General features: G+C 41.4%; 1 protein-coding gene across 1 annotated transcript in view; it reads left to right on the top strand.

Moving 5' to 3' along the window:
• Positions 1–6065: 6065 nt before the first annotated feature.
• CD44 (CD44 molecule (Indian blood group)) overlaps positions 6066–27627 on the top strand; it is an 88669-nt gene continuing 67107 nt past the window's right edge. Inside the window, exon 1 of the mRNA XM_049779639.1 lies at positions 6066–6371. Coding sequence (XP_049635596.1) covers positions 6302–6371 — 70 coding nt within the window. The 5' untranslated portion in view covers positions 6066–6301. The remainder of the gene's footprint in view (positions 6372–27627) is intronic.

The following is a 27627-nucleotide window of genomic DNA, read 5'->3' on the forward strand; positions in this document are numbered from 1 at the left end:
TTCCACTGGCATTTATCTACTATCTGTCAAGTTGCTTCATGCTCCTATGTATCAGCTTATGTGATTCCTGAAGTCATCCTGTATGGCACAGTGGAGAAAAAAAATTCAAGTTGTCATTCATGCAATCATATTATACCAATTCAATGAGCTTAATACAGATGCCAGGGACAGGAAATTGTCATATTCTGAGAGCTGAATATATATTTATACATAAAACACTTATGATCCTGTCTTTTAGTGGTTATTGAGTCTTACATGAAGTAGACACCCATCAGGTATCCTTTATACCTTCTTCCAGTAACTCCTCATAAGAAACTATGTATGCTGGGGCCGGGGAGATAGCATAGCGGTAGGGCTTTTGCCTTGCACAGAGCCAACCCAGGACAGATGGTGGTTCAAATCCTGGCATCCCATATGGTCCCCCGAGCCTTCCAGGAGCAATTTCTGAATGCAGAACCAGGAGTAACCCCTGAGCACCACTGGGTGTGGCCCAACCCACCCCAAAAGAAAAAATGAAAATATGTATGCAAAAAGTCATAACCTCTTACTATGGAAACTCCCAGAAGTTGGGTGACATGAGGAACATGACTTGACTGATGAAGGTACAGTCAAGGCTTAGTCTCAATGTTTTCTCAGTCCAAAGCTACTGACTTTTTGCATTCATTGCAAACAGTATAATCTCATGTCAACCCAGATCAATTTAAGTTCTCCTTTTTCATTTTCTATATCTCATGATTTGACTCAGTTGTCTGGTATAACACACAACAGATATCAAGCATCTAAAATTTGTAATGGAGGTTCAAAGAAGAACATTGGGGGCTGGAGAGATAGCATGGAGGTAAGGCATTTGCCTTGCATGCAGAAGGACGGTGGTTTGAATTCCGGTATCCCATATAGTCCCCCAAGCCTGCTGGGGGCAATTTCTGAGTGTAGAGCCAGGAGTAGTCCCCTGAGAGCTGCCAGGTGTAACCCCCCAAAAAGAAGAAGAAGAAGAAGAAGAAGAAGAAGAAGAAGAAGAAGAACAACAACAACAACAACAACAACAACAACAACAACAACAACGAAAAGATTCCATGAAGCCAGTGATGTGATATGGTCTGGGATTTCAGGAGAGGAGCACAGATGAAAAGAGTGCAGGGGTGATCCAGGAACCACCAATAGCTAGCTCTGACTCAGTGTCATCAGGTTGGCTATGAGAAATCAGTCAGATGTGATATGGGGAAAAACAACCTAAGTATCCCCCTAAACTATTAGGAGAAAGTAAAATATTTTTAAAAAGTAAAATATTACCCTTTAGAAGAATCTTAATTATAGTCCTGCTTTCCACCACAGAGATACTTTCCCAGATTGTCCAGTGACACATACAATCATATATATTATATATATATATATATATATATATATATATATATATATATCTTTAAAGTTAAATCTTTGGTCAAAATGAAACATGAATTCACACTGCAACCTAATAGATAAAGTGATGATGTGGCAGCAGAGGACAGACCACTCTTCAATCCTTGCTTCCGGTCTATATCTGAGGCATATCCAAGGAACTTCCAAGTTCCATGAAGTGCAGAAAGACAGGCATGATCATTCCTAGGCCTCATTCTCCTCCAGTGGATTAGGAAAGTGGAGGCCCTGCAGGTAACAGGAGGAGTTCATAGCCACTTTTTAATCCAGAGTTCTTCTACCTACTGCTTTCTTAGGTTATTAGGGCCTGAAGATCTACCTGGAAGTCAATTTTCAATCTCCCCCTACCAAAGTTGTTCAGCTTCTACAGCAATATTTTTCAAGGGACCTGCTATCCAGTTAAGGGTTTGAAGGTACTGTCGTCATTTTAGTCAGGAAACTCCTAGACTCAAAACAGTAATTGCCACTCAATGGTTAAGAAAAAGTCCTGTGATTATTTCAGCCCTAAACATTTTTTTTCTGAAAATGTAAGGGTACCAGTCTATATTCAAGCAAGCCCTCCAAAATTTCATTAAATTCAACAGTGATTACTCTGAAAAAATCATGCAGTTTGCAGTAACATGGGTGGAACTAAAAGATATTATGCTGAGTGAAGCCTGCTAAAAGGAGAGGGAAAGGGCCAGAGAGATAGCAAGTGGTAGGGTGTTTGCCTTGCATGCAGCCGACCCAGGACAGAAAGTGGTTTGAATTTCAGTATCCCATATGGTCCCCTTTTTAGGAGCTATTTCTGAGCTCATAGCCACCTGAGCGCCACCAGATGTGACCCAAAAACAAAAAACAAAAACAAAAACAAAAACAAAAAAGGAAAGGGAAAGATACGGAATGATCTCTGTGGGACTTAGAGATACTTGAAGATACTTAAAGAAATATACTCAACAAAGTAGTAACAAGTGGACAACAGCTACATAATGGAAGAATTTATACATAGTACTAAGCTGGTTGAGAGGTGTTGGAGTTGTTAGGAAAGAAAAGTGAAAGGTATGGTATTAGAATTATGTGCATGAGAAACCATTATTAATAGTATTGTAAACCAAAGAATCTCAATCAATAAACATTTTTTTTTTGGTTTTTGGGTCACACCCGGCAGCACTCAGGGGTTACTCCTGACTCTATGCTCAGAAATCGCTCCTGGCAGGCTCAGGGGACCATATGGGATGCCGGGATTCGAACCACTGTTCTTCTGCATGCAAGGCAAGCACCTTACCTCCATGCTATCTCTCTGGCCCCAATAGAACATTTTTTTAAATTGTTACTACATTATTTTAAACTTTGCCCATCCTCTAATTTGTAGCTTGGAATCCTAACCCTAGTGTAAAGATATTATTAGTTGAGCCCTCCAGGAGTTAACTAAATTATGAGGGTGGAGCTCTTATAAATAAGATTAGTATTTTAATAAGAAAGATATAGGCTTGCCTTCACCACCCTCATAATACCACCCTCATAATTTTTAAGAGAAATACAACTAGCCATATAGTCATCTATCAACTGCATAGTGGGTGTCCATCTTCTGTAAATGAAAGAATGCCTCATTAGATTCCCACACAGATGTTCACTTCTCAGCCTCAATCATGAAAAATAAATTTTAGTTTAAAGCATCTATGAGGCATTCTTGTATAGTTCAAACTAAACCCAAACTAAGACAATGGGGATGGTTGGACAAGTTTGTGAATGTACAAAATTCTACAGAATGGTTAAAATGGTGTATATAATGTTAAGTGTATTTAACACAATGATATAACAGTAACTTGTATCGACTTGTTATAGTACCCTATTTCCTAAGTATTAAACCTCCTGGGAAAGGGCTGTACTGATAATTCAATGGGTAGGGCATTTGCTTTGCACCAACTTGATCCTGGTTTGATCCCCTAGCATCCATATGGATTCTTGAGCCTGCCAAAAGTGATCCCTGAGTGCAGAGTCAGAAGTAAGCCCTGAACACTACTAGTTGTGAATTGACCCCCACATCCCCCACATCGAAGATATCCTAGGAGAGGGTCTGAAAGATAGTTCAATGAGTTGAGCATATACTTCACATGTGGGAAGTCTAGTTCTAACCATAAAGTCCCTTGAGCACCACCAGGAGAGACTCTTGAACATAATACTGGAGGTAGCCCTTAGATGTGATCCTAAATGCCTCCTCAAGTAATAAGCTTTCTGTGGTAGTTTATGACCTTGCCCCTGACTACAATTTGCTCCTTACAACATGTCTCAAACACTTAATCTGATCCCATTTTCAAGTCATTCTAAACTTTTCTTCATTACCTCAAAAAGCCAAGTACTTTTGCTTTTCCATTCTCAAAGATTTTATTAATAATAACAAACAACATGCACCTGCATCTATGTACATATATGTGCAAAACTGTTGAGTCTTTTGGACTTCATCAACTCTATGATGTAGACCCCATTTTTGAGAAAATCTAAGCACATAATGGAATTATTCAGAGTCAAGCAACTAGTAAAGTATGATGAGGCAAGGTTTGAATCCTGGTATTCTTGCTCACCAATCTTTGCTACTAATCATAAGATTTCCTGTATCATCTTCTGATGAATTGCTCTTTTCCCATTGCTCTGGCTCAAGTGGCAGAATGTTAGCACAGCATGCAGGGCATTTACCTTGCACTCAGATGATCCAAGTTTGATCTCAGACACCCCATATGGTCCTCTGAGTCTGCCAAGAGTAATATCTGAGCTCAGAGCCAGGAGTAACTATTAAGTTTGCCCCCCAAACAAAACAAAACAAAAAGACTTGGCTCAAATATTATCTCCATTGTGAGACCCCACAAATATTTCCAAGAAGGGTGTGACTCTCTTTTAGGATCATAGTACCTTACACTCACATATTTTGCAACATCTTTTCAAATTATATGGTTATAATCTGTTTGTAAGTGATTCTTTACTAAGGGCAAATCCCAAAAAGACTTGATAGGTCTTGTCAATAACCTTGGATACCCACTATGCAGTTGTATTTCTCTTAATTTCCCAACTAATAACAAAATTTTACCTTCCCTCAGAATCTCTGGAATAAACTCAGTATCTTGCTATAGTTACTAGTTGCAACCACCGTTTTCTATGTATAGGTAACAATTCCATTCTGATTTACTTCCACATTAAAAAACATTTTTATTTTCATATATTAAATCATAGGATATTATAAATATAAAATTAGGATGACAATTATTTTTTTTGTTTCATTTTTGAGCCCCATTTGCTCAGGAGTTATTCTTGGCTCTGCACTTAAGAATTATTCTTGGTGATGTTCAGAAGGACCATGTGGGATACTGGGGAGCAAACCCAATTCTGCTGCATGCAAGACAAATGCCCTACCTACTGTACTATTGTTCTGGAATCCAAAATACTGATTTTTTAAAAATACAAAATGCTTCTCATGAAAAAATTACTATCTCCTTTTATTGTTTAGATTGGCTTGGGTAGGACAACTGGGTAAATGGATTGATTTTTACATAGATGAGTGCATAAATGGGAGCAGAAATAAGTGGAGAGGTATATGAGTGGGTGAGAGGATTGGTCAGCAGACTGGACTGGTACTGGATGAATGAAAAAAGCATAGTATAATGATCATGGATGCATCTATATATTGTTGTACAGATAGGTGGGTGGGCAGATGGAGAAGCTACTGATGAGATAGATGTAAATTTATAATAATTCATGAAAAAAGAATATATGGAAGATGAAAGACAAGTTGTATGGTACCCATACAACTTGGATAGAGGAACAGATGAAAGGATGTGGTTGAATCAATGCATGGTTATGGTTACGAGAATGGACAAGAATGAATGCTTTATGAATGGACAGAAACAGATCTGTGAGTCCTAAAAGGATCCGTGATTGAGTGGATGGGTGTGTTTTTGGAAGGACGGGGAAGGTGTAGATGATTTGGAAGGAAGAACTGGGTGATGGCATATGGGATTGGTGGAGTCAAATACTAGCCCCACGGCTGGCTTTTATTTCATATCATTAGCTTGCTCTGACAGTGCTGACAAGAAGCATAAGCCTTCCATTTGCTTATGCCTCCCATAGAATCCTGCCCCCTCTTTCAGGGGAAGAATGAGCTTTTTTTTTTTTTTGCTGCCCTAAGGGGAAGTTGGAGATGTGTGTCACAATGCTTCTCTCTTCCTCCCCACCCAGTCCAGAGAAGCAGCACCTAAGAAGGTGCTTGCCAGGGGCCAGCCCTGGTCTCAGTTTCTCTCTGGAAGATCCAATTGCCTGTGAAACCAAGAGAATTAACCCAGGCTGAGGGGGAGATTACAGAGGCTGAACCCAAGTGAGGAGATTTTTAGGACTCTGTCATTCTCCCCTAAGGTCGCTGCAGCTACCCTTGCCCATCCTACACACACACACACACACACACACACACACACACACACACACACACACACACACACACACACACACACACACAACCCACTCCTCAGCAGCCAGGATTTACCATCTCATGGGGCGGTGTCTGGAGGAGGGGGGCAGAGCCTGGGAGGGCTGGTACTTCGTCTTTAAACCTCAGCCTCTGCTTAGTCACAGCCCCCTTTGCTTGGGTGTGTCTTTTCCTCGCTCTGCTCCCTCCCTCCTTGCTCCTCTCCTCCCCTCTGCCCTCCCTCTCTCTTCTCTCTTAGGTCACTCTTTCAGAACTAGAATAAAAACTGCGGCCAACTTCCGACGCGCTCTCATTGCCGGCCGGACCCCACCCTCTGACAATCGCTCCTCGCTGGACCCTCTACTAGCTTCCCCTACCCAGCGCACCCGACCCTCTGGACCCAACTCTCCAGTTCCACTTGCTCGCTCTCCCGGTTCGATTCCCCTCCTACTCTGCACCATGGACAAGTTGTGGTGGCGCGCGGCGGCTTGGGGACTCTGCCTCGTGCCTCTGAGCCTGGCACAGATCGGTGAGTGCCCGCCGCCTGGGCAGCGGGATTGGTAATTGGAGTGGCCGCAGGCAGAACCAGCCTAGCGCGGCTGGCCGAGATCAGGGAGACTTGGCCCCGGGGAATGAGTCTAGAAGCCAGCAGCTGCAGCAGCAGCAGCAGCAGCTTGGGTTTGTTCAAGGAGAACGGGAATGGGATTTGCGCTAAACTTGTTGGGAGAGTTCGCTGGTGGGAAGCTGCCTTGGGTTGGAAAGAAAAGAGAAAGAAAGAAGAAAGTTGGTAAGGCAGGCAGTTTGGGGCGAAGTGGCCAGAATCCAGTGCCAGACAGAAACTAACTGGATTCCCTGGTCCCTGGTGCGCTCAGACTTAGTGTCTGGAGGACCCTGGAGCAATGCTGGGTTGTGGCAAGGCGATGCTGTGGGCAGGGTTGGAGCTACAGGTGCCCAGTGCAGTGGGCGCTGATAGCAATGAGGTTTCCAGAACAAGAATGAGGTTCTGGGTTCCTGTGTCTCCCCGCAGCAGTCCCGGTTCAAGAATTCTTCTTTAGAGTTGGCCCCACTTACAGACTATCTTTGCGCCTCTGGAACTTGAGCCATATTCTGGGAGACCACGAGGTGCCAGCTCCAGCTCTGGCAGGGACAGAGAGTTGGAAAGGCAATTGCCGGGCAGTGGCTCCTCTTTAAAACCTCCTGCTTCTGCCAATCAGTTAGGGGAAATCCAAACAGCCAGGTGGCTCACATTCCCGGCCTGGCAAGCCTCAGTGTGCACGTGGGGGCGGAGGGATGGGGGGGGGGGCACACAGGGGAACCTCAACACCAGGGTGGCATGAGGGATCTTGGAGCCTAGGCTGCCAATATCCTGTCCAAATCCAAGTGTGAGGCCACGGAGGGGAGTGGATGTGTGTGAGGTGTTCTGGCTAAGCTGAGCTCCAAGCCTTCCTTCCTTTCCTTTGTCTCTATAGGTACAGATAATTACATGGCCAATTTGCTTATCGCTGGCAAAATTCAGTTTTCTTTCAAGAAGTGCCAACTGGGTCATTAAAACAGCTCAACCAATGGCTAATCCGATTCCACAAATATTTAGGAAACTTGGCTCCTGGGGTCCTGAGAAAGTCACTGTAACAGAACAATCTTAGACTAAAGATGGGGGAGAGGGACATTTAGGATTTAGGTTCTGAAGTCAAAATAATGGCACAACCCCCTTTTCCCCATTCTGGTCTATGTGCCAGGTCCTTTACACATGTTCTTATTTGGACCTCCTGATGGCCCGCTGAGAATAGGTACTCTTAGGAACCTGTTTTACAGGAAGGAAACTGAGGCTCAGAGAGGTCTCATGTTTCCATGTTTCTTCCATGAAAACGGTTGGCTCTGAATGTCTTCTCTTCCTCCCAAGAACCTGAGCTTTATCAGAATAAATGAGTCAGTCTCTTTGGAAGACAGGGTCCATGTGGGAAGGAATTTCTGGGGAAGAGGAGGTGAAGCAGGTCAGAGGACTGCAAGGGACTGACTGGCTTTGAAAAGGAGAAGTGCTTAGGGTGGGAGAGAAGAGGAAAGGAGGATCAGGAGGGCTTTCCCAGAGAAATGGATTTGTCTTGTGGTATACAGGGAAGTCTGCATTCCTTCTGCTTTGTCTCCAATCTCCATCTCCTCCCAAACTGTTTTTGGGATTACTATGGCCCACCCCCACCCCCCAAGGTCTTGGCAGGTCCTGACCTTCAGGTTCTCCTCAGGACTGATGGACATGTTCCCTCCGTGAGTTTCCCAAGTTCCTGAGGAGGAAGCAAGAAAAATGTCCGTAGCAATCAAAGCCTGGGTGGCTTTCATGTGCTTGTAAAGTTGTTTGTAAGGAATTGAGACTTGGAAAGCAGACATGACTTAACAGGGGCTTGGGCATGGTGTGATGAGTAGGGAAGAAGAAAGAGGGAACAGAGAGGAAAAGGCCTTTGTTGCTTTGTTGTGCCTTGCTGTATAATGGTGGGATCCAGCAGGTAATAGGGGAAGCTTTGGAAAGGAGACAGGATTTGAATGCAAGAACAGAAAGTCTCATGCAGGTAAATGAAAGCAAAAATAGAGAGACGGACAAAGAAATGTTTGGCCAAACAAAATGGACAAAGGAACTTAGACCCCATACTATCCTTGCTGTGTAAAAGAAACACTTTGAGTTAGGTGTTAATGAGTTATTGGGGAGTGGGCTGGAAAGCGGGTAGAATTGGTCCTCAGAGCACACACATCTTCATGGTTCATCGAGAGTCCTTTGCTAGAAAATTGGGTTCCTGGTGTTCCGAAAGTTCTGAGAGTTCTGCGGCTTGGGGTGATTGACCTGCTTCTTCTGGGAGTTTGAGCCTTGGCTGATTTCCCCAGTGAAGAAGTAAGAAGTAAGAAGCAAAGTCCTCACTGTTTCTGAGGCTAGATCAGTTCATTCATTATCTCTCCAGATATACATTGGGCATCCATTCCCTTCTTTCCAATGCTCAGGGCCAAAGAGATGTATTTGAGGATGGCAGCCAGAAGGAAATGAATTCATTTTCTTTCCCAAATGCCCCATAGCCTAAGCAAAATTGGGCAGTAGATATTCTTCATTTAAGATAGATTTCCCCTCCATTTATTCACTACTTGAATCATTATTTTAAATTCAGAGATGGACACTGTTTAAACAAGCTTCTTGCTACCCTCCCTGATCCTTCCTCCCAAAAAACAGACCCTGAAATAAAGGGAAGGCAACTCTCCTTCTCTCAGAATGTTGAACTGGGATACTGCTACAGTGAATACCAGGCCAGCAATGCATCCACCTCTACCCTGGATACTGGATGGTCATGGTATGGTTCTATCTGGGACACAATATTTGCCTCATAATATCAAAAAACTACAGAGGGGCAGGGGAGAGCAGTAGAAGAGTAGGTAGAACCTTGCCTGCTACCAACGTAGGTTCAATCTCTGACATCACACACAGATCACTGAGACAGGAATAGCTAGGTGTGGCCCCCAGAAAACAAAAACAAAACAAGAAGACAAACAACTGAAAACTACAATGGGGCTGAGAAGAGTCTTGCATTCAGGATTCCATATGCTCTGCAGAGTGAGATCTATGCCCACCTGAATGGAGCCAAACTATATTGCCTTAAATATCTTAGATACTGATAGAGGTTATTCCAGGTTAGTTTATAGAAACCTCCCAACTGCCTGTAGACATTCAGCTCCTGCTTATTTCCCTGTTTCTGCAAAGAAGTGGAAACTAGAGAGATTTAATTTCAACATCTATGCAATAATAAAAGTTAGGGTGGGTGGCCCACTGTTGAACATTCCCTCACATTAGACTCCAAAGTTAGTGCTCATTTGTACCTTTGCCTCTGTAGAACTCAGAAAATTTTGTGTGGTTAGCAACCACAAAGCCTGGACTGAAGGACTCCTCTTGACCCCTGGCAGACTGTGGACTCTAAGCTACCCTAATCTGCCCTGTCCTGGCCTGTCTCTCCCAGACTTGGCCACAGCTATCAAGAGCAGCCAACCTAGTTATTTGTTACTAAAATAAGTCATTTCCCTTATCAGAGTCCAGCTGCCCTTCTAGACATGCTCTCATTTGTAGGCTTGGACAAAAAAGGGAGAGGCTGTTTCGCAGCATAGACAAGTTAAGGCAATGCCCACTGCTTGCCCAGGCTCAGAGGCTGACCTGCAAGCCTACAAAAGGCACTGATTTAACTCCTACATTTGGGGCTCACTTTATGCCCTGAGTACTTAGCAGATTGTACCAGGGAAGAACATGAGGGTCCCACACAGTGAATGAACATGATTCATTAGAAAAGTCAAAGGTCTGACCCTTCTGCCTCTGGACCTCCCACCCTCATCACAAAAGCCCCAAGCCTGCTCAGGTGAGTGAGAACAGCACCCCCCCAAAAAACCTTATCTTCGTGGACTCTAGCTCAGTAAGGGTGGTGTATAAGGACCCCCGGGTAACCCCATAAATTTGGCATGGCAAAACAGTCCCTTCCCCACCTTTCTACCTCCGAACCTCCCAGCTGCCATCACAAAAGCCCCAATTTTACACAGAAAATATACAGTCCCCAAACCAGAATAACAACCCATCAAACTAGTGTACAACACTTCTTTCATACTTGGGCAACCTCGCTTTCCTAGACTAGATAAACCCCAAACAGATATACCTCCAACCACCTCATACACAATTAAACAGACCACTTTTTAAAAACACCCTAAAATTCCAGCACTCCAACCCACCCAATGCAAAGAACAATGGGGAAACTAAGGAAGACACCAGCAGCTGGGGACATGGAGCGAAATCCTAACAAATTTCCAAGTCCTTCAAAGCACACAAACCCCATAGATGAGGACCTAAAAATCAGCATTTAATGTCTTATCAATGGAATTCAAAGAACCACTACCCAAAGAAATGAAGAAATCCATAGACAAACAATTCTGCCAACTCAAAGAACGTTATCAGAAGATGAGAGAATCCATACAAATAGAACTAAGAGTGCTATAAAACGTGTTAGCAAACCATAATAGCAGAATTGCACACATAGAGAACTGCATGGATGAACTTGAAGACAAAATACAAGCCAACAACAAAAAAGTCAATAAAGAAATGAGAGACAAAACATTGGAAGAAAATGTAAGGTACTTAATGAACAAAGACAAAATAAGTCATCTATGACTAAAAGGAATACCAGAAAAGAGGAAAAGGCAAATGGGAAGAACAAGTAGTGAGGTAAATAATAGCAGAGAATTTTCCTACTCTCTGGAAAGAGATGGCTGTATAAATCCAAGAGGCAAAAAGAGTACCAAACAAAATAGACCCTAACAGATTAACATCAAGACATATAGTAATACAAATGGCAAAAAACAAACAAACAAAGAGAAAGTTGAATTTTTCAAAGCAATAAGGGAGAAAAAATACTTAAGTACAAAGGGGGGAACATAAGAAACAAACCAGATCTGCCATTTGAAATAATTCAGGTAAGAAGACAGTGGAATGACATATTTAAACTACTAAACGAAAGAAACTTCTAACCTAGAGTCTACTAGCCAGCAAAATTCTCATTTACATGGGGGAGGGGTTAAAAACATTCTCAGACAAAAAAGAAGTCTCAATATTTGCTCTAACCAAACTGCCTCTAAATGAACTACTCAGAGATTAATTACACAAACAAAATCCCCAATTGTAATAACAACAATCCTACACAATATAATTGCACAACAACTCTCCCTGTCAATAATTTCCTTAAATGTCAATGGACTAAAGTCAACCATTAAAAGACACAGAGTAGAGGGTTGGATCAGGAAACAAAACCCAGATATCTGCTGCCTGCAGGAAACACACTTAATAGCTCAGGATAGACACAGGCTGAGAGTAAAAGGATAGAAAATTAATTATACATGCCACGGGAAAACCAAGAAAAGCTGGGACAGCCATACTCGTATAAGACAAATTTGCATTTAGCTTCAAAAAAGTATCCAGAGACAAAGATGAACACTACTTATTGATCAGGGGAACATTAGACAAAGAAGTACTAACACCATCACCATTTATGCATCAAGTGTAAAGTCAGAAAAATATGTAAGGCGTTTGCTCTCAAACCTGGAGAAACATATGGTCATAAGTGTGATAGTAGTGGGAGATTTCAACACACCATTATAACCACTAGACATATCCACTAGACAGACACTAGCAAAGACATGAGAGCCCTAAGTGAGAAACTAGAAAAATTAGGACTAATGGATTTATACAGGCCTTCCACCCTCAGGAAATGGAATACACATTCTTCTCAAGTGCACATGGAACCTGTTCTAGGATAGACCAGGCCTTAGGATACAAATCTAAGTTACATAAAATCACAAGTATAAGAATTATACCAAGGGGCCGGGCGGTGGCGCTAAAGGTAAGGTGCCTGCCTTACCTGCGCTAGCCTAGGACGGACCGCGGTTCGATCCCCTGGCGTCCCATATGGTCCCCCACGCCAGGAGCAACTTCTGAGCACATAGCCAGGAGTAACCCCTGAGCGTCACCGGGTGTGGCCCAAAAACCAAAAAAAAAAAAAAAAAAAAAAAGAATTATACCAAGCTCCCTATCAAACCACAATGTCAAGATTTACTGTAAAATGATAATGTGGAGAAAATCTAACATCTGGAGACTAAACAACATGCTGCTTAGCAACAGCTGGATCAGAGAGGAAAGCAAGGAAGAAATGAAAAGATTCCTTGAGATGAATGACAATGAAGAAAACAACTGCCAAAATCTATGGAACACAGCAAAAGCAATAATTAGGGGGGAAACTCATAGTAGTACAGGCCTACCTTAGGTAAGAGGAAAATGACAAAATCAACAGCTTAAAGGGACACCTTAAGTATCTGGAAAACCAGCAGCAAAGGAACCCAAACACAGGTAGAAGAAAAAAAAAATACAAAAGAAAGTCAAAGATCTGGAATTCAAAGTCAGTATGGAACTCAAGGTGACCTGTGACCTGCCTCAGTGATGTTTCAGATCAGCCAGTGGTGTTAGACAGTACCAGACTGGGTTTCCTTGCTTGAGTAGAGGTAGGAGGGGATAAACTCAGACTCCCCACCAGTTCTACATTGGAGTTTAGTGGGGCTGAGATATAAGTGATGGTTTCACCAGCACCTCCATGTTAGCTGACCCCTCAGTGAGTCTAAAAGGGAAGTGCCCCTTGTCAAAAAACATGCCAAAGCAGGTGGCAGATGTTTCAGGCAAAGTTTCCATCTCTAAGGGGATCTTTCAGCCATGGAAAGAAATTCTGTGGGTTGCGTGGTGAGAAGTTGATGAGTCAGTTTCCTTTGTGCTCCTGCTTGAATGGGAAGTACATAACAAGTGTTTTAAGAAGAACCAAGTAAGACTAGTGCCTCCTACTTCAAATTTTAAACCTGACTTTTCACTCATTTAGCAAATCAAAATTTTTCTTTTTTTTTGTTTTGTTTTTGTTTTGTTTTGTTTTGGGTCATAACCGGCAGCGCTCAGGGGTTACTCCTGACTCTACGCTCAGAAATCGCTCCTGGCAGGCTTGGGGGACCATATGGGATGCCGGGATTCGAACCATCATCCTTCTGCATGCAAGGCAAACGCCCTACCTCCATGCTATTTCTCCAGCCCTCAAAATTTTTCTTAAAGTGTGTCCTTTCTCTCAAACTATCCAACAAAGGTTTTAGAAGTCAAGTATAATTTTTGAGGGTAAGGAAAGGGTGCTTTCTAAAATTTGTATTGCAGAATTTGGTTTGGCATGGTGACAAGGTGTGTGCTGTCCAAACTTTCCAAGAGAGTCAGATTTTTGAATGTGTATATACAGTGCTAACTTCTGCATAGCATTTACTTTGTTTAAATCTTTATGTATTTTTCTGTAAATTTGTGTGTGATTTGAAGTGCAAAACGTTGCAAAGCTGTTTTGCAGGAATTAATTCACACCTTTGTAACACTTGACTCTTCTTGAGGTTGATTAAATAGATATTGAATAGAGATAGTACATATGGAGTAAGGTGCTTGCCTTGCATACTACTGACCTAGGTTTGATCCCTAGAATCTCATATCAGCCCTTAGAGAAAACTGGGAGTGACCCTGAGCATAAAGCCAAGAGCAGTGCCTGACCACTACTGGATGAGGCCTCATTTCCTCATAAATAACATTTTGCATAAATTAATAACTTGTCAACATACTTTTTATTTTGGTAAACATATTTAATATTCTTATTCCTGCCGATGTTTGAAACTTCAATATGTGAAATGTCAGGAGAAGCCTTCACTATGCTCTTGTTTGTTAGCACTGGACATGTGCCTACATGGACATGTGTTTCTGCACTTATAAATCTCTATATAATGTGGATATCATTGAGTAATCATTAAGCATTTCTAAAGTGTTTTCTCTGAATATCTGTGTTGGGGTTTATGGGAGAATTAGAGGCACAGCATATGGATCTTATATTCAAGAATTATTTTTTTAACTTTATTTATTGATTAATTAATTGATTGGTTGTTGGACCACACCCAGCAGTGCTGAGGGGGTCACTCCTGGCTCTGCACTCAGAAATCTCCCCTGGCAGGCTGGGGGACCATATGGGTGATGGGAATTGAACTGGGTTACTCCTGGGTCGGCCGCATGCAAGACAAATGCCCTACCGCTGTGCTATCTCTCTGGCCCCCACGGATATATATATATATATTTTTTTTTGGCCTAACATGCTGCAGTTTTTGTAGTATTTGGCCAATTTAGGTTTTAGGCTAAAGCATTGTCAATCTGAGGCCCAGCAAAGTAGAGGAATCAATAAAGGGGAGGAGGTGGTAATGAGGGAACTACAGGATTTGAAAATATGAAGAGGAAATGAGAAAAAGGTGTGTAACTGTTATCTTGTTATTAATTGACCATTCTCAAATACGTTTATTAACTAGACAACAAAGTCAATAGCTGTTAGGCATGACCTACTCAGTGAAATAATCAGCTACCAGACAGGCGTCACCCAAGATCTTTTATAGTGTTTCCTGCACAGTGGATGTCTATGTATTTCTGGCTTCTACCTCCTAGATTTGGAAAGCATATATTTCTAATTGTGACCACTCAACATGTGCTCCAAATAAGAGGGAACTGAAATGACCACAAGTTGTACACCCTTAGATAGCAGATAGATGACAGTGGCCCTCCCTGGAGTCTCACTATGGCAGTGTGGTATTCATGAGGAAGACTTGGGTTCTCACAGAAATCCTGCAGGAGAGCTTTTTATTTGTTGAGGCCAAGAGGGGTTAATTACTTTCACACTCCTCAAAGGGGGAAAACCCCAAATCCAAGGTGTCTTCTTTTATCTGCCTGTTGCAGCTTTAGAAGAATCCCCTCCACCCTCACCCGGCAACATCAGGTATCATAACTGTTTCATTCATTTCTGTGGTCCTGAATACCAGTGGTGGCTGTTACTAGTAACTGTCAAACTAAAATGACTGTCTCAGGTATAGAAATGACTTGGTCCCTCTCTATAGAAGTATGCTGAACAGTGTGTCTGAGAAGCAAATAAGTTTGTGTGTGTGTCTAACTATCTAACTGTGGTGATAGCTGTCTTGCTCAGGAGGGGACTGAAAAGAATGCTTTGTGAGCCAGCTCTGCCCCCACCCCCATCCCATCCTCAGGGCTCATGTTTGGTTTGCCAAACTGGGAAATGACCTATTGCTGTGGCTTTGGTGGATACTTGCTGGCTGCGGCTCGGAATGTTTGTTTAAAGACAGGATTACTGGAGTTATGGGCCAACAAGGGAGAGAGAGACAGGCAGGACAAAGACGCAAACCTTCAAATTTCAGCCTAAAAATAAAACACTGGTTGTAGCAGCCCACTTGGAGGTCTGATTATTTTGGTAATGCCTTCTGTGGTTAGACCCTTAGGTGAGAGTGTGGTTGAACCCTTAGGGGAGAGATCGCCACCCCTTCCATCTCCCTGTATCCTGGAAGATGAAGAGAACTTGGAAAAGCGTGATGGCCATTTGTAGAAGGGTCTTTCTCTCTTTGTGGGTCTCCTTCTTCAGATGTGAAAGAGGCCATTGAAGGGGAGTTATGTAGCAATAATAAAGCCTCTCTCCTCTCTCCAGAGCTCACCAAGTCTGAATCTGCCCACAAATGGGGAGGCAGGTCCTGTCTGTCCTAAGTGAATCTCAGGGCCAGGGAATCAAACATATAATAAGGGTCTAGGGATTGGGGAGCCCCACCCTTCACAAAGCCTGTCTCCTTGAGCCTGAGGTACACTGGCAACCTGGGTGTGTCCTCTTGCTGCAAGTGTTTCCTCAGTGCAAGTGTGGGCAGACAAGCCCTCAGTGGGTGGAGATGTAAGATGCTGACTCATCAAGGAGATGATTTACAAAATTCTGGGCCCCCAATCTTCCCTGAATCTTCACCTTTTGACAGTAAAGGTTAATTGCAAAGCTCTAGGGGAGAGAGATGATTTGCCTAGACAGTAATTTTGAGCATTTGCTAAGGTGTTATGGCAAATCTCCTTGGGTCATGCCCAAAAGTTCATTTACCCCACAATCTCCCTTGAAGAATTAGCATTTTTGTACCTTTTGAGTTTGTTTTCTTGCATTAGTAGTTCAAGACATGTTCACCCCTAAGAGTAAAAATCGCAAAACAAACCTTTATAAAGTTCTAACCAAAGGTGATATAATTTTGCTTGTTTTTTGTTGTTTTTTTTTTGTTTGTTTGTTTTGGGGTCACACCTAGCTGTGCTCAGGAATCACTCCTGGTAGGGCTGTGGAGACTTTTGGGGGTTCTCAGAATAGTTTGACCATATCAAGGCCACTGCTCTATCTGCTGTGCTATCTACCTGACCCTGTGACACCATTCTTATTTGTTTCCTGTACTGATTTGTTTACTCCATTCACCAACCCTGGATGCTTTTAATTTTCCTCTCAAATGAGAACACTGAAGCCTAGAGAATTTAGTTAACTTTCCCAAAAGCTGGTAATTGATAGGGTTGGGCTTCAAACCTAGGTGGTCTAGCTGCTAGCTTCATGCTCTAAGTCTTTGCATTACTATACTTCTCTTAAGTTATTATTACAGCAGGGCAACTTTAGAATCCTAAACACTGATACTTAGTTGTACTCCTGTTTGCATAAACCCCGCTTGCAGATATGCAAAGGGTCAGAACAAGCACAGAGCTGGATCTGCTCTTTCTTTCTCTGATGATATTAGAGGAAGGGACTGATACTACAAATATGAAGGAGATAGAAGAACTTCTTTTCATTACATTCTGAATGGCTCATTCATTTACATCCCTGTTGAGAAACTTTATTCTTATTTATATGATGGGATAGTGAGGAGAAGTTAGTACTAAAACTGGTGATGAGTTGAACTATTTATTCATTATTACTTCATTACTTGTGACTTAAAAAAATGAGGACATTTGTGATTGAATTTTCTACTACCGTAAGGACTTTGAAGCAGGATTGAACAAATATAAGAAATGAACCAATTAAATAACAGCAAGTAGTTAGACCCCTTAGCATTGAGGTCCTTGATACCAGGATCTTTTCTGGACCAATCAGAATAGATGAAAGGAAGGGAATCATGAAAGGAGGTTGCCAGGAGTTGGCCTTTGCTTAAGCAGGGCACAAGGCATTAACAAAAAGCTAGAAGTCCTCTGAAGACTTTCTTCCCATACCCAGTCCAAACCAGATGGCCTGACTTCTATTTGATGGAGCAAGAAATCATTGCTTGGGATGTCAGGGGTGGTGGGAAGTTTTCCTTTGAATCTTGGATCATAACTGAATCCTCCAAAAAATGATCTTCACATTTTTGTTTCATAATTTTTATGAGTCTGGTTAATTTCAACCTTTTTTTTGCTTTTGATTTATAGGAACCTATTTTTTAAATTATCTTTAAATAATCATTTTCAAATCTGCTTCAAATGCTTCTTAAATTGAACTTTAATTCTTTCTATTATCGATTAATTATGTGAGTCTGAGAAAAATATCCCACCCCGGTTAGGTCTTCCATATGTAAAATGAGAGCACTAAATTCTAGTTGGCTGGTAAAATTCTTTCCAGACCCATTGTTCTATAAATCCACTGCTCTGTGGTTCCATGAACACCTGTCTCATAAAACTTAAAAGAAAGAGTAACATGACTCAATGTAGTACCCCTAGAAAAGGATGTTTACATTGCTTTACATGCTAGATAGAAATCATTCATGCCAGAAACAGGCATATAAACCTAATGATACTAAAATCCAAAGAATAAGAGTGACTCCTAGAAACAGTGTGCTCTGGCTAGAGAATTTGAAGTCCTCTTAGCCACTGGGATGGGCCAATGTGAGTAAATTGAAGAAGATAGTAGCAAGCTTAGTTAGAGTAGCTATAAGTTTGTCCTATGATTATATGAATTCAAAAAACATTTAATTGGCCAGAAAGTCAATATCCAAAGAAAGACTTGTGTTATGTTCTCTCAAATATGTGAACACACTAAATGTCTGTGCTTCCTTTATGAGAACTGTGCAACATACAAGTGCAAAAAAATATTTATTCAAACATACCTTAGATGGTGAACTGGAAAATAATTAGGTTGCTCCTAGATTTTATTTTCATTTTTGGATAATACCCAGCAGCGCTCAAGGGTTACTCCTGGCTTTGTGCTCAGAAATCACTCCTGGCAGGCTCGGAGGACCATATGGGATGCCAGGATTTGAACCACCATTCGTCCTGAATCAGCTTCATGCATGGCAATCACCCTACTGCTGTGCTATCTCTCTGGCCTGGATTTTATTTAAAAAATATTAATAATAAGATGTATATATGTATGTATATATGAATGGATGGGTGGATGGATGGACATATGGAAGACATAAATATGAAGGCACTGAACAAGTCAGGACTTTTAGATGTTGAGTTGCTGCTTCTATTGAAAATTTCCATATACCTATAAGGATGCTTGATAATTTTTCATGAAGCCAGAGAACCTTATTCTAAGAAGGAAGAAAAGAAGAGAAAGAACTTATAAAACCAAAACTCAGAATAAATTCAGCTACCATATTGACTGAGATGGGACTTAGACAACTTTGCCTGTGTTGGTGGGTGATAATTTAAGAGAATTCTTCACAAGCCCTAAAAAGTAGGAGCAAATGTATTTCAATTCATGTACAATTTCCCATTGATTACTAGAAACTGCTTTGAAACCTCTGCTAAGAAGTCAGATCTTGGCTTAGTTACAGAACAGGCTGTGATCTATTGGATATGTCTCCTTATCTGCCTCAGCACAAGATGAAGGATTTTATCCCTATAGATCACCACAGTTGAGCAAGCTTTTCTACTTTACCTGAACATTGTATGTTACTCTGGCAATCTAGCCAATTAGCTAATTATATTTGTATGTACTTAAACATACATGTAGATGCCAGCTAATTATGTTATTTATGTATACAACATACATAATATATCATATATAATATGTTATTATATATAACTACATATAGGTAATTATATCTTTATGTACTTAAACATATGTGTATGACCGGAGAGGTAGCACGGAGGTAAGAGTGTTTGCCTTGCATGCAGGACAGTGGTTCGAAGCCCGGCATCCCATATGGTCCCCGAACCTGCCAGGAGCAATTTCTGAGCGTAGAGCCAGGAGTAACCTCTGAGCACTGCCAGGTGTGGCCCAAAAACCAAAATAACAACAACAACAACAAAAATAAACCTAAAAACATATGTGTAGGTGCCAGCTCCTTCTAGTACATTATATATGTGGTCTCTTACTGAGAGGAGATTAATTGTTTTAGACTTTTCTTTTTCTTTTCTTTTTTTTTTTTTCTTGGTTTTTGGGCCACACCCGGCGGTGCTCAGGGGTTACTCCTGGCTGTCTGCTCAGAAATAGCTCCTAGCAGGCACGGGGGACCATATGGGACACCGGGATTCGAACCAACCACCTTTGGTCCTGGATCGGCTGCTTGCAAGGCAAACGCCGCTGTACTATCTCTCCGGGCCCTGTTTTAGACTTTTCTTTCTCTGTTTCCCCATCAACCTAAGTGAGGCTAGATGCTGGGAGCCAAGAATTTCCTGTGTTTGAACAAGGGCCAGACTTCCTGGCAAAGGGCCTTTCTCTACATCAACTTCTCCATCTGCAAACTGAGAAGACAAAAATGATGCCTCACCTATGGGGGTGATAGGAGGAATAACTAGCTAATGTAAGTAAAGCCTTTGAAGATGAAAGGGTAGTATGTACATGGTAATTACAACTTTTATCAGCCCTGGAGCCTCTGCATTCTCAGCTGCCACTCCAGGCTCTACTGTGCTTCCCAAATACAAACAGGATCTGCATTCCACAGGTTGTCCCCACTGGTCTTGCTCCTAGAACCCAAGTCCAAGAAGGCTGGATTCTCAACTCTGGCTGGCCAGCCCACCCTGGGCTGCTCAGGTTTCCTCACTTACTCATCCCCAAGGGAAAAAGCAAACTCACTACCTGTGCGGGTGAGATAAGATAGAACCAAAGTATAAACAAAAGGCTCCATCAAGAGTCTACTAGAAATAGCCTCCAGGTAAGATTAGGACACTCTGCTCTAATTCCCACCCTGTCAAAGCCTAATTGTGTGACCTTGGGCTATTGACTTTATCTGTATAATGCTTCATTGCACTGTGTGAACCAGCTGAGAATAATAGTCCTTCTGCTTTTCTAGACCTCTCCACCTCTGCCTGCTGGTGTGAAAGTGTTTTGTGTGGGTAGGCAGAAGCATGTGATAAAGACCTTCAAGGTCCTATTATTACCTAAGGTAACTTCCACCTTTATCTCATCCCCTCTTGCTAGTTGATCCCTCATTGAAATTATATTCTTCAGAAAGCTCCCTCAAGTCCTCTCTCCTTGGAGCACCCTCTCTTTCTGGACAGTACTTATCTAGTAGGACCTGGTGTGTCCTCAGTCTTCTTAATTGTGACATCTGCATGCAGGCAAATGAATTCAAACTGGCAGAGGGCTGAAGTGCCCTTTCAAAGTAACTACAAAGCCATTGTTGGGATAACTCAATACAACTGCTAGAGACAGAGATGAGAGGGTTTCTGGGTTTTGATTATTTGTTTGTTTCTTTTCTTTTCTTTTCTTTTTTTTTTTTGGTTTTTGGGTCACACCCGGCAGTGCTCAGGGGTGACTCCTGGCTCTATGCTCAGAAATCACTCCTGGCAGGCACAGGGGACCATATGGGATGCCGGGATTCTAACCGATGACCTTCTGCATGAAAGGCAAACGCCTTACCTCCATGCTATCTCTCCGGCCCCTGTTTGTTTGTTTCTTAAAGAGGAGGAAGAGAAGGGAGAAAATAACTCAGTGAAAAATGATTGTGGGCTGGTGATAAAAATCCTAAGGATGACAAATGAGAATGGGAACAGATACTGGAGATTGGAAGTCCACTAGTTTAACTGCACAGTAAAAGACTAAGATATCTCCTTGCTGGAGGCTGTGGGCACTAGTTAGAGTCAAATTCTGGGTTGCTGATTTCAAGGCTAGTACCCTTTCCATCTAAACTTTTGAGACGATAGAGGAAAGGACATGGGCCAACCAGGCAAGACAGACTTAGAGGGGCAAAGAAAGAAAGGTAAAGGGGAACAGTGTCCTTTTAAATGACACAGTAGTAAGTAGTGCAGAAATTTATGCTCTGCAGGAACTTTCATTGTATTTAGACCATTGTATTCAGATTCCTGTACAGTATCTTACACATCCATATTTGGTCTTTTGGATCCCTTTTGATATCATGAGCATTTGGAAATCAGAAGGTCCAGCTTCCCAATTTGGTTTGGCATTTGATCAGCTTTTCTAAGCAAGTCTGTGAGTTGATACAACCAGGAATGGTTTCTAAATGATATCTTTATTTACCCAACACATTGATTCACTCAGCACATTGATTAAATACCAGTCTGGGCCAAGCATTTGTAATCTCAGTGCTAAATAAAAAGGCACTGTTTCTACTCTTAGGGCAGTTAGAGTATATCTAGGATAACAGATAGTAGGAAATAATTATGCTCTTATCTAATGAAATTTGTACTGTGTTATAAAAGAGAAGCAAAAGATCTTTAAGAATTTGTAACAGGAAGATATGATCAATGTTGATCATCAGAGAGAAGGGTTCTTAATCTGGTTGCATAACATTAACTATGCTTGCAGGAACTCCATAGTTCCTTTGGGACTTTATTTGTTGGACTTCTCAATCCTTCAGCTTTTGGGACCAGTACAATATGGAGTTAAAGAAGTTTCCTTTTCAGGCTGCCTTCTGCTTGGGCCATAGAGCAGTAATACAGCAAGAATTAAAATTTCAACTTCTCAAAATTCTATTTATTTTGTCTGTCTTGTTTTATAAAGACAGAGATGGAAAGGCTGGAAAGATAGCACAGCGGTAGGGCGTTTGCCTTGCATACAGCAGATTCGAACAGATGGTGGTTCGAATCCCAGCATCCTATATGGTCCCCCGTGTCTTCCAGGAGTGACTTCTGAGCACAGACCCAGGAGTGACCACTGACCTCTCTCCCATGCCCCACCCCCCAAGTAAGATGGAAATAGAACCATGGAAGCCTTGATTTGCAGAAATACATATTGGGGAAACAAAGACAAAGACAGAAAAGTGTCAGGCAATGTTAGAGGTCTTTTAAAGTACAGGAGAAATAATATAATTTACTTAGGTATCTTTTTATTTTTTTATTTTTTTTTATTTTTGGACCACACGCTCAGGGGTTATTCCTGGCTCAGCTCTCAGAAATCACTCCTGGGTTGGGGGTCCATATGGTAAGCTGGGGGATTGAACAACAGTCCATCCTGGGTCAGCCGCGTGCAAGTCAAACGCTCTACCACTGCACCACCACTCCGGCCCCTGCTTAGGTATCTTGCTTGGTCTTTTTTAGACCATGTTTGGTGGCTGCATCTTTGTCCTAGAGTCCACTTGGTTTATGTGGAGAAAGGCCTCTGACACATGTTGGAGGAGGCAATAACTCTGGAATATTGGGTTGAAGAGAAAATACAGCAGGTGAAGGACTTGCCTTACATGTGGTTGCCTCAGTCACAGTCCTCATTCAAATCCCTAGTACTCAGGATTCAAGTCCCTTCCATACTTTTAAGGACCACTTCTGAGCCCAGAGCCCAGAGCAGTCCCTGAGAATTGCCAGGTGTAATGCCTGGAATAGGTATATTTAACCATTTGGCCATCATAGCTTCTCATTTATCTCCTTTGTTGCTGGCAACTTCTTGGAGATGATTAGAGAGGAACCCAGAGAAAGAAGCAGATGTAAGGGAGAATCAGAAAGATCAGTTAGGATTTTTATTTATTTATTTATTTATTTGTATTTGGTTTGGAGGCCACATCCAGCAGTGCTCAGGGGTTACTGCTTGTTCTGCACTCAGAAATCGCTCCTTTTGAGCCTTTGGGCTCAGGAGAATCACATGAAATGTGGGAGATTGAACCAGGGTCAGTCCTGGGTAGGCTGCAGGTTAAGCAAACACCATACCACTGTGCTACCTCTCCATCTTCCAGTTAGGATTTTTAGATGATAAACACAGGTAATAAAAGCAATACCAATTGGTAGAGTATAGGTACCAGTGAATCCAAATGCTCCTATATAAAGATAGTTCATTGAACTTGAGTAAATGCTTTATGGGAGGCCTGGATTCAATCTCCTGCACTACATAACCCCAAGTACTTCTGGGAGCAACCTTTGAGCACCAAGTAGGGAGTAACACCTGAATACTACCAGGTGAGTCTCCAAGTAAAGTATAAACAACAGTGATGTGTAAATAAGAACCACATCAATCTCTCCAATGATGAGCATAACTTCCTTCTCACTTTTTCTCATACAAAACTTCTAGGATATCAAAGATAGCGATAGAGATGCATCAATTTATGCCATGATTTACCAATTTATATCATGACATCCCAGATGTGATTGTTATTTGTTACATGTTTCTTGGTAAATCTTATGAAAGTATGTCCGTTATATATCTCTGTAAGTAACAGAACCTTCAACACTCAAAATATCCCTTCTCACAAGAAGTATAGAAATTTCTAGGGTCTCAGTAATGTAATCAGATATTCTTTTATCCTCCAAAATTTCCACTCTGCCTGTTTTAGTTTCTTCCTAAATTGTAACTTCTTTTATGGTTTCCCATAGTTTTAGACAGACTATGAAAATAAATACAATACATATTCACAAAAGATTTTTTTACAAGATTCTCTAACGGAGGAATGATGGTCACAGCCATACCACCCTGAAATGGAAGAATGACCTTCCAGTGGTCTTTAATTGGCTTCCCTAAACTGTCATTAGAAGAATGGGGTCATATATGTCCATATAGGATTTTTTAGTGACAAGAAGATATTTGACCATGGCACTTGGATTATAACAATCACTATCACTTATTGGGACTGGGGATGTGGGCGTTCCCCTTCTTAAAACACAAGTTTGGGATTTTGAGGGAGGAAAAGAGAGAATATATTTGAAATATCTGTTGCATTGGTAACACTGACAGTTATAGTGAATAAAGCCCTAAAAGGTATCAAGCCATCTGCTGGAATTGTGGCTTGAGACTCTATAAATACAAACTAAAGAAAAAGAGAATACTATTTTTGTATTCCTATGCCACACCTTCAACCTTTACATGAGAAGATGCTTTTTCTGGATAGAGTTCACATGTGGGACAAAGGGCTAGTTTGAGATTTAAGCGGTTTGTGGTTTAAATACAATCATAATAGCTATCACTTCATCTTTTTGTCTCCTCAGGATAAAAGCAAATCAGGGAATAATTTGGAAACTATTATAATTTACAAGAAATCATCTCATTTTTTTTCACACACTTTAAACTCTTTATTATTAGAAACTCATTACTTAAACCTATCTTAGCACTGCTGGAGACACACAACACATAAACACTGCTACTCTGTAGTGATCTATTAAAATGAAATTATCATCTCTTCCTGTAAATTATAAGATGATGACCCACTCCCCTAATGGAAATATCTCTTTTCTATAACTATACTCCTAGAGTATTTAATGTGTATGACGTGTTTTTAGCTTCATTATCTGATCCAGCCTTAGCATGAACTTTGTGGTTAGTGTTTTTAACCCTCTTTATTAGAAGAAAAATTAGGGGCCGAAGAAATAGCATGGAGGTAAGGCAGAAGGTTGGTAGTTCAAATCCCAGCATCCCATATGTTCCCCTGAGCCTGCCAGGAGCAATTTCTGAGCATAGTAACCCCTGAGCAAAAGCCGGGTGTGACCCAATAACAGAAAAATTGAAGACTCTTTCAAAGTCCAACAGATAATTGGTTCATATTCATTTAAGCTGATTTTCTACTCCCAGAGAGGATAGTCCTGTCGCCACTTCATGCTGGCCACCAAAGGATCTGACTTTAAAGAACTCTGGAATTGACTTTAATTTTTCATCGACAATAATTATTCTTTCACAGGCAGAAAAACTCCTTCCTAATAGTCTGAGTCCTACCTATGCTCAAGAACCCAATATCTTGGCATGTTAATAAGATCAAAGGTGAACAGTCAGATTTTTGGGGCGAGTACCCTGACTCTAAGTTCACCAAAAAATCATGAAAAGAGTTATGATGACTGCATTTGTGGGAAAGTAAAGCTTAAAAGATGATTAAAGTGGACTTTAGGTATGTGAAGATTTCTCATACAGAAAGAGGGCTGGTTCTTTTTGCACTCTAGGAATCAGTCAGGAAAAAATGGAGTAACTTGAGCCAAAAACAACTCATAGTTTGTTTTGAGTTCGAACTTCTAGACATTGAGATTGGCTGAGGATCAGACTGCTAGTTCCCAGTCCATCCTTCACTTCTCAGCTGAAATGGCATTAGTTTTAAGAAACACATCCATGGGATCAACAAACACCTCAGAAAGAAAAGGCATTCTTTTAGTTTAACTTCTGTCACAATATTTATTCTACCGTTTTGTTAAATTGTTTGTTGAATGTTGTTCTTCTCTTCTGGGCTCTAGCCTTCACTTGGACAGTGACCTTGCCTCCCTTGTTCACCACCCTGATCCCAATGTTTCTTCTTATGCAGGAAGTAGAGGAAATGAGACTTTGCCGAGATAATGGAACTGGGGGTATCTTTCCTAAAGACTTGTATCTACTTCCAACATTGGGATAGTTTTGATAGAATTATGGCTTACCATAGTGGATTTAGGTTATGAACTTCAAATGTAGTTTTAAGGAAAACTCTCCCCCTATATATGAGTATGTATGTATACATATACATATATGATATATATGCATATATGAGACAAATGCTTAAAAGGGGTCAACAGAAACTGCATCTTCTCTCTTTTTCTCTTTGCTTTTTTATGGCTGTGCATCATTCTAGTTCCCACATTTTCTTCCTTTACTGGTATCATCTAAGAAACAGTTTCTACAACTTTCTGCTAGGGTATCAAAAGGAAGCTGAGTCAGTGTATGTCTATCCCTGAAGGCAAGGAAAGATGGCTGAAGAGTTAGGAAAGCTAGCCTAGCTATTGTAGAGTCCTCTTGCTGGGGGCAGAGGGTGGAGCTCTTTGAGAAACTCTTCTGGGAACTGTATGGGGCAGCTCCCTTTCTTTTCAAACAGACATCACTAGATAATCCCAAGGCTTCTCTAAGCACTGTTTCTCAGGGCTTGGAAGCAGTACTCTATTATCTGTTTGAGCTTCCTGCTCTTTATATTTTTTGGGAGACAAAGTCAACAGCCACACATGTATTCTGCATTGTTTTCATAATTGCAAACTTTGGAAAACTCATTTTGTTTTGTTCCTAACGAGCTTCCCAGCACCTCTCGAAAGACATTCAGAAAGTCCCCTCACATTAAGTACACTTATGGGGAATAGCTTCTCTCCAAAATCAGACTTCCTTCCACAGGAAAGATCTGAGAATGTTCTTATAAATATATTCCACATAATTCAGTCTCTGAACTGAGCACAAACTGTCAGGGGTTCACAAAAAGGGATATGAGTCTGGTTTTCTTGATATTCAGAGAGTAAAGTGAGTCTGAGAGTTCGATATGGGTCCCAGCCTGCCACTCATCAATTATGTGGTTGCAAGTAAATAATTTAATATCTCAATTCCAATTTTCTCAACTTTAAACTAGATAGCAATATCTCCCTATATATTTTGTAAGGTCTAACATGATTATGTTATATGCACCAAACTCTTGATACTTCCATGGAGGAAGTAAGCAGTGTAATCATTGAGATCATGAAGGGACTTTCCCTTCACTCTTTGGCCCTAACTTTGTTCCCGTTGCACTTGTATCCAAGTTGCTTATGGAAGATTTTTATTTCATTTTAGGGCAAAACATCAGGCAATGAAATCACATTTGGCAGGGAGGAAGCACCAGAGTGCTGACACCCAAGTGTGCCTACTGAAACAATTGCTGCTGAGCAAATAAAACAGTAAGGGATATTCCAGGAAATATGGTGACTGTATGGAGTAGTAGGTGAAAGCAAATGGAGAAATGCGCTCTAGATCCTGTCTTTACTTGTTAAATGACTGTGAATTTCTTAGGCTGCTTGTTTCAGCAGGGCCAGCCTCTTCCTGCCTTTTAGTCCTGGTAGTGGTTAGTGTTGGGGCCAGAAGAGGAGAGGGCCATTTACTTTCTCTTAGTAGAAGTATTACATCCTACTGTTGTCCCCCAGCCTTAAAGTACAGAAGATTCCTTTGGGGCATCCAATCTGGTAGCCTACTATGCCTTTGGATAATTTAAAATTTCCCAGATATTTTCTTTCTCTTAATTCTAAGTTTAGAATTTCCTGGCTATGGATGAAGATCAGCTTTTGAATAGATAGAGTG

Source organism: Suncus etruscus, chromosome 9, assembly GCF_024139225.1.
Source record: "Suncus etruscus isolate mSunEtr1 chromosome 9, mSunEtr1.pri.cur, whole genome shotgun sequence".
Taxonomy (NCBI): domain Eukaryota; kingdom Metazoa; phylum Chordata; class Mammalia; order Eulipotyphla; family Soricidae; genus Suncus; species Suncus etruscus.